Below are 7,067 nucleotides of genomic sequence, written 5' to 3'. Positions count from 1 at the left end.
AAGAATTACAGTTTAAGTCACTTCCGAAGTTTGTTGGTTCTGACCAAAACTTAATTTGAGTTTTCAAAGCAATGACGCATGTCTAGTGTTGCCAATTTGGGGATATTGTCTACTTTTAAAAAATAAAATAAAAAATTGCGACAATTAGCTATTTTAGCTATATTTAAATAAAACTAGCGATGTTTTGGAGATGTTTTATTTTTTACTTGGGCGCACCCTGCTGTAGGTCTGTGACCTCTCACTTTTTCTCTCAATCATGCCAGTGAGTCTGCACAGTGAACACACCAGTACGCCATGCCTGCCATAATGCACACCACAATTTAATTAATAACATAAGGACACCAACTACTCAATGCATGGACATCTTGTTTTAACCATGGATACAAAAGTCATGTCAACCAGATACTGAGAGACAGTGCATCATCACTTCCTGTGTGCTGAGATGCAGTATTTTGCACTTGGGCCTACTTTGTAGTCACCACACGGTGACTGGAATAAGTTTGTATGAATAAAGTATTTTTTTCTTTTGAGAATCATAATATCTAATATATATATATATATATATATTTTTTTTTTTTTTCATACTTAGCGACTTTTTGTGAAAAATTGAGACTTTTGAGGGTTATTCTAGAGATTTTCTGAGGGAGGGGGTTTGGCAACATTGCGCGTGTCACGTGATTTGTAGAAAAGTCTCTTCAGGCTTTACAACTTGGGGACGAATTTGTGTTCATATATGATTTTTGAAGACACTTGTTGATGCAGATGATGTATTTCTCTCGCGGTTTGTTCATTTTTAATCTACTGCATCTGCAAGGTGAGTGCTATGTGTTTGTGTTGACTTTGCTATGTTTCACAACTCCGTGTAACGGTTCACCAATTTTACCGTTGGGTTCTACGGTGGGTAGTTTCGTCGCAATGTTGGAAATAGGTTTATTTCTGTTTTAAACCATGAAGGTCAGCCAATAGATATCACACACAAGCAACGTGTAAACTTTGTTCAAGAGTTATTGCGGTGTAAATTACGTCTTAATCTCAGTCGATTAGTTATACAGAAAGTGGAAGTAAAACAGAGCAACGGAGCTCTCGATATCTGACGTCACAGGACGAATATACCTTAACACATGCTGATAACAGGATATAGCTAACTGTTTTATTTATTCCCTTAATATTTTTCTTGTGGTAAGTAGCCTACAGTAAAAAAAAAAAAAAAAAAAAGGACAATACATTTTTTTTCGTGTTAAACAGGTTGTTTTGAAACTTGAATTCATTCATTGAGCCTATAGTCTCTTGTTATCCTCGCTAGTGTGTCCTCTGTTTTCATTTTAGTTTTAGTCTAGTCTTTGTGTGAAGCTGTCATTTTAGTTTTTATTAGTTTTAGTCACTTTCATACTCTTTTTTAGTCTGTTCTAGCCAGGTGTGTAGCCAGAATTAAATTTTTGGGCTGGCACTAGGCAGAGTGGAGGCGGGAGGGGGGCTGCTTATGTCGCAATATTGTAATTATTCGTTTTTAACCAGGAAGGCGAGGCAATGGATATCACACAAGCAACGTGCAAACTTTGTGCAAGAATTATTTCGGCATCTGACACTGCATTAAAAGTGCACAGAGAGCACGAAAGACAAATCTACTTCATATGCTGATAATGCACGAGTTCAGGGCGATTCTAGCCGAACATGCACGAGTTCAGGGCGATTCTAGCCGAATATGCATGAGTTCATGCAGGAGTTCAGGGTGATTCTAGCCGAACATGCACGAGTTCAGGGCGATTCTAGCCGAATATGCATGAGTTCATGCACGAGTTCAGGGTGATTCTAGCCGAATATGCATGAGTTCATGCACGAGTTCAGGGTGATTCTAGCCGAACATGCATGAGTTCATGCACGAGTTCAGGGCGATTCTAGCCGAACATGCATGAGTTCATGCACAAGTTCATGACGATTCTAGCTGAACATGCACAAGTTCAGGGCGATTCTGGTCAATGAAAATGAAGAGACATTTTAGAATAGATTGTATTTAGTACACCACATTTAGTCTCATTTTTATTCGTTAACAATATTGCATTTTACATTTAATTATCGTCACATTACCAGGATTTACGTTGTGTCTCGTCTTGTTTTCGTCACATGATAAATGTTTGTTGGCGACGATATTTAGTCATAATTTTCGTTGGTGAAAGCAACACTTATCCTTGCAGCGCGATTTTTGGATTAGATTAGTCCAACGAATCGTTCGGTTTGTATGCGTACCAAAACGAAAGGTTCAATTCGAATACGTGTAGCCTATCGTTATACCCCTATTAACAACTCGTGATAGGATTTCGATCATTAAGTATTTATATGTTGTAACTCTGATTTTTGTCTGTCTTTTGAACATTGTAGGTTATATCTTCTTGTCCCTGGAGGAATCGCAACAAGCATGTGAGTGACATCACAACTGAACATTAGCAAAGTTCTCAAATAAAGTAAAGGACTTGCACAAAGACTATTTTTAAGTGTTATAAAAGTTTCCACTGGAATTGTGTTCTGCAGGTCCGAGAAATACTAAGAGAATTTCAGTGATGGAGGGAGATTCTGTGACCTTTAACCCTGATTCTAATAAACTACAGCCAAATGATGTGATACAGTGGAGGTTTGAGAATAAACATCTATGCAGTGCTACATTCAGAGATGAGAAAACAAATGCATGTGATAATAAGACAGTAGGAGAGAGGTTTAAGCTTGATTGTCAGACTGGATCGCTCATCATCAGGAATAGCAGCAAAAATGACACTGGACATTACGAATTTACAAGCTACAGAAGCGGAAACTTTGAAACAATCAAATGTTTTGGCGCTATTTTCTACAGTAAGCAAGTTATAAATCAGATAATGGTCATCTGAATTATTGTTGTTTTATATATATATATATATATATATATATATATATATATATATATATATATATATATTTACACACATACATATATAGAGAGATGTATTTGTTTTTCAGGTTCTTTACCTGTTCCTGTCATCAGCAGTAACTCTTCACAATGCTCTTTGCCATCATCTTCATCATCCTCAGAGCAGAATTGTTCATTGGTGTGCTCAGTGGTGAATGTGGGTCATGTGACTCTCTCCTGGTACAAAGGAAACAGTTTATTGTCCAGCATCAGTGTGTCTGATCTCAGCATCAGTCTCTCTCTACCTCTGGAGGTGGAATATCAGGATAAAAACAGCTACAGCTGTGTGCTCAACAATCCCATCAGCAACCAGACTCAACATCTGGACTCAACTCAACTCTGTCACACATGTTCAGGTATGTCAGTGGTGCTTTTACACTCTTTTTACTGGTGATGTGTTAAATTTTGTGTGAATTGGCTTCAGTTACATTGCAATGATTATAAACAGAAGTCATAAAAAAGCATGAACATCACATTTCAGATACAACTTACATATACAGATATCGACATACTGTCTTTAATGCGACTGTCACATAAAATCACCTGTGGTTTACACTTTTGTTTGCTCCTGGAAGTTCATGTTCATTTCAAAGCTGTCTTTGTCCCTTACAGAACTCTACCAGGAATCACATACTGTAGTGTTTGCTGCAGTGCTACCACTTGTTATAGTGGTGGTCGTGATTGTACTAGGTGTGATCTATTTCATAATGAAAAAGAAACGAGGTTAGTATTGAAACTATTCTTGGTCTAAAATAATGTAAAGTTCAAACTTATTTCTCTTATTGCCTCCATTTGAGATTTACATGAATTTTTATAGTTAGAATTTTTTTATAGCTTTATAGAGTGGACTGTGAAAATGGAGGAATTTGAAAATGATGACACATGATTAGTCGTGTTTCTCATACTGTACGCAGCTGTAGGTGATCGTACTGTCATTGTTGTGACTGCTTTTGACTTTCACAGTGTTCGTGAAGATAAAGCTTACTTTATACAATAGTCATGTTACATTCCTGCAAATGACATTTACATGCAATTGCTCTCTTGCAGCAAAACATGACAATAGCATTTGTGACCCTGGACCCTGGTCTTAAGTCTCTGGGGTATATTTGTAGCAACAGCCAAAAATACATTGTATGGGTCAAAATTTTGATTTTCTTTTATGACAAAAATCATTAGGATATTAATTAAAGATCATGTTCCATGAGGATATTTTGTTAATTTCCTACTGTAAATATATGAAAACTTTTTGATTAGTAGTTTGATTTGATTAGCCTTGCTAAGAACTTTTTTTGGACAACTTTAAAGGCAATTCCTGAATATCTAGATTTTTTTACGCCCTCGGATTTCAGATTTTAAAAAAGTTGTATCTCAGCCGAATATTGTCCTTTCCTAACAATCTTTCAATGGAAAGCTTATTTATTCAGCTTTCATATGATTTATAAATGTCAATTTTGAAAAATTGACCCTTATGACTGTTTTTGTGTTCCAGGTTCATATATAAATCCCAATGCACCAGTAAGTAGTGATATAATTTTCTAATTAGTTTACCTGGCTTACCAAAAGTTTAGTCTCTTGATATCATCCTAATTTCAAATTGTATACTTTATGGGCTGTTCTGAACACTATGAATGTCATCTTGGCGATCTCTTTAATTAGACTTTTTTCACTAATGAAGTAAATTAATCAAGACCAAATTCTCGGAGAAAATTCACTGGATAATGGTTGCAGTGAGGAAAGGAGATGTTGTTTTATAGAATGATCATCACTTTTGTGAAAAGTTAAAAGGAAAACTCAAAGTAATGTGAACATTTTACTCTTCTATATTTGACTTTATTCTCTAATTATTCCTTCCACCTCCTTTAGTTTTCACAGTGTGTAGCTCTCATCAACTCTGTTGCTTTGTGTTTTTCTGTCTGATTGTTTCTCCATTTTCTTACAGTAATCTGATGGAGTGAAAAACATTATGCACAAATGATGATCTGACAATCTAACAGACTGCAGTGGCTATGACAGATCTCTGACACATATGATGCTGTGTCTCAGTACTCTAAGATCATGAACAAAGAAATTTTATAAACAAAACTTGGTACAACATTATCATGATTTTAATGCCATTTTTATCAAAACTGTGACTGCATTGAATTAATGTGCATTATGTATATGCAGCATCGATTAAAAAAAGGTACCAGAGTAATTGTTGTATATAGCAAGTGTTAAGCTTTTTGTTGCTGGATCCTGATATATTTTTTGATATGCTTTTACATATCTATAATATCATTTATGTGGTCTCTTTTCTTTGACTGGATGGCAATGTTGTATCTGTTTTAACTGAATACTTTAATCACATCTCTACTGGGGCTATCAGGACAAATAGACACAATTTGTCAGAAACTGTAAAATTAATTTTCCTATAATTATCCTGCCCAGACTTGAGAAAGTGCTGATCTGTTTTTTTCACAACAGAGCAGCCAACACTAGCCTTGTGACTGTCTTGCTAAATAACAAATTCATTTGTATTACAGTGTTAAAGGGATAGTCCACCCACAAATGAAAATGTGATGTTTATCTGCTTACCCCCAGAGCATCCAAGATGTATGTGAGTTTGTTTCTTCAGTAGATCACAAACGAACATTTTTAGCTTCAGCTGTTGCAGTCTCTCAGTCGTACAATGCTTGGCAAATGGTAACAGAATCTATGAGAGAAATAAATAGAAAACATGCAGAGACAAATCCATATTAAACCATGCGGCTCGTGATGATACATTGATGTATAAAGACTCAAAACGATTGGTCTGTGCAAAAAACTGAACAGTATTTATATCTGGGATTTTAACCTCTGATTCACACAATGTCTAAACTGTTAGAACTCTTGTGAGCGTGCTTCACAGTAGCCTGCGTCTTCTTCTTCTTCTTGCTTTATGGCAGATGGCAGGGCAGTTCATTACTGCCACAAATGCTATGGACTCCTGTTTGAGATTGTAGATAGAGTATTAATGGTCCATTTGAGAGATGGTTGGCGGTAATGCACTTATAAGTCTGTGATCCGCCCTAAAGTAAGAAGAAGAAGATGCCGGCTGCCGGTTCACAAGAGTTCTAACATTTCAGACATTGTGTGAATCAGAGGTAAAACAAACTATATAAATACTGTTCAGTTTTTTGCACAGACTGATCGTTGTGTGTCTTTACACATCAATGTATTGTCACGAGCCACAGGGTTTAATTTGGATTTGTCTGTGCATGTTTTTTTTTTCTCTCTCTGATAGATTCTGTTGCCATGCATTGTACGACTGAGAGACTGCAACAGCTGAAGCTAAAAATCATAATTTGTGTTCTACTGAAGAAACAAAGTCACCTAAATCTCGGCTGCCCTGGGGATAACCAGATAAACATCAAATTTAAATTTTTGGGTGAACTATCGCTTTAATAAACAGTGTGTTCAGTTGGTGTTTATTTTGAACATTTGAAAATCATGCTTATAATATACTGTATCTGTGTTTCTGTATCTTCAGTGTTTTATTACATGGCCCTGTTCCTGGGGAACTTCCTGCTGAGTTTTTTGAAACAGTCCATGAATAGTTCTGGTGGTTATGCTAAAGAACCTGTATGTTGAATATTGTTTTTTTTTTCAGTAAATAAACTTGACTGTAGACACTTATGTTGCTTTAAGGGTTTTACTAATAATATTAGTAAAAGCTAAAAACCCATCTCTTTTGAAGCTACTTGACTTAATCCTAAAAAAATATATATATATTTTTCTAGCTTGTACTTATTTAAACAATGGCTAAAATATGATATTACATGTACTTCCTGTGTCTGTTTTCCTTTTGAAGAAGAATCACTTTATGTATCCCCCAATTGTACAGTAAGTCACTTTGGATGACAGCGTCTGCAGAATGACTAAATGTAATGTGCTAGCCATCACATGCTAGTAATGGAGAAAACTGGGTTATAAAATTACTGCATATATTAGAGAAAAGATTAATGTAATGTATATATTTTTTTTGAGAATTACAAAACAATTATAAATTTGCGTTCTAAAAATGTATTAAACTGTTTATATACGTTCCCGTATTTGAAATATAAATCCCTGGTTAGTTAAGTAAAAAATGTGTATGGGAAAATATATAACTTCA

The 7,067-nt window shown here is 35.4% G+C and overlaps 1 protein-coding gene across 2 annotated transcripts; it reads left to right on the top strand.

Annotated features, from left to right (window-relative positions):
• The first annotated feature begins 659 nt into the window (after nucleotides 1-659).
• LOC127942947 (natural killer cell receptor 2B4) lies at nucleotides 660-6,589 on the top strand. 2 transcript variants are annotated; one of them, XR_008149489.1, is made up of 8 exons: nucleotides 660-814; nucleotides 2,377-2,415; nucleotides 2,527-2,841; nucleotides 2,986-3,291; nucleotides 3,548-3,658; nucleotides 4,425-4,450; nucleotides 4,875-5,531; nucleotides 6,198-6,589. XR_008149489.1 is itself a non-coding variant. In XM_052538977.1 (7 exons), the coding sequence occupies exons 1-7, from the start codon at nucleotides 757-759 to the stop codon at nucleotides 4,875-4,877; spliced, it is 858 nt and encodes a 285-aa protein (XP_052394937.1). In that variant the 5' UTR covers nucleotides 660-756; the 3' UTR covers nucleotides 4,878-6,589. The 2 variants fall into 2 exon arrangements, 1 of the variants encoding a protein (XP_052394937.1); XM_052538977.1 differs by having other exon boundaries at nucleotides 4,875-6,589.
• The last annotated feature ends 478 nt before the right edge of the window (nucleotides 6,590-7,067 follow it).

The sequence above is a fragment of the Carassius gibelio genome, chromosome A22 (assembly GCF_023724105.1).
Source record: "Carassius gibelio isolate Cgi1373 ecotype wild population from Czech Republic chromosome A22, carGib1.2-hapl.c, whole genome shotgun sequence".
NCBI classification, from domain to species: Eukaryota; Metazoa; Chordata; class Actinopteri; order Cypriniformes; family Cyprinidae; genus Carassius; species Carassius gibelio.
This window is presented reverse-complemented; position numbering and strand designations above follow the sequence as displayed.

What these genes read in the sequence shown, in the direction of transcription:
- LOC127942947 (XM_052538977.1), top strand. Translation starts at nt 757, where the DNA reads ATGCAGATGATGTATTTCTCTCGCGGTTTGTTCATTTTTAATCTACTG. An exon ending in TTTTGGCGCTATTTTCTACA is followed by an intron (nt 2,842 to 2,985) that starts GTAAGCAAGTTA and finishes TTTGTTTTTCAG; the next exon opens with GTTCTTTACCTGTTCCTGTC. An exon ending in CATAATGAAAAAGAAACGAG is followed by an intron (nt 3,659 to 4,424) that starts GTTAGTATTGAA and finishes TTTGTGTTCCAG; the next exon opens with GTTCATATATAAATCCCAAT.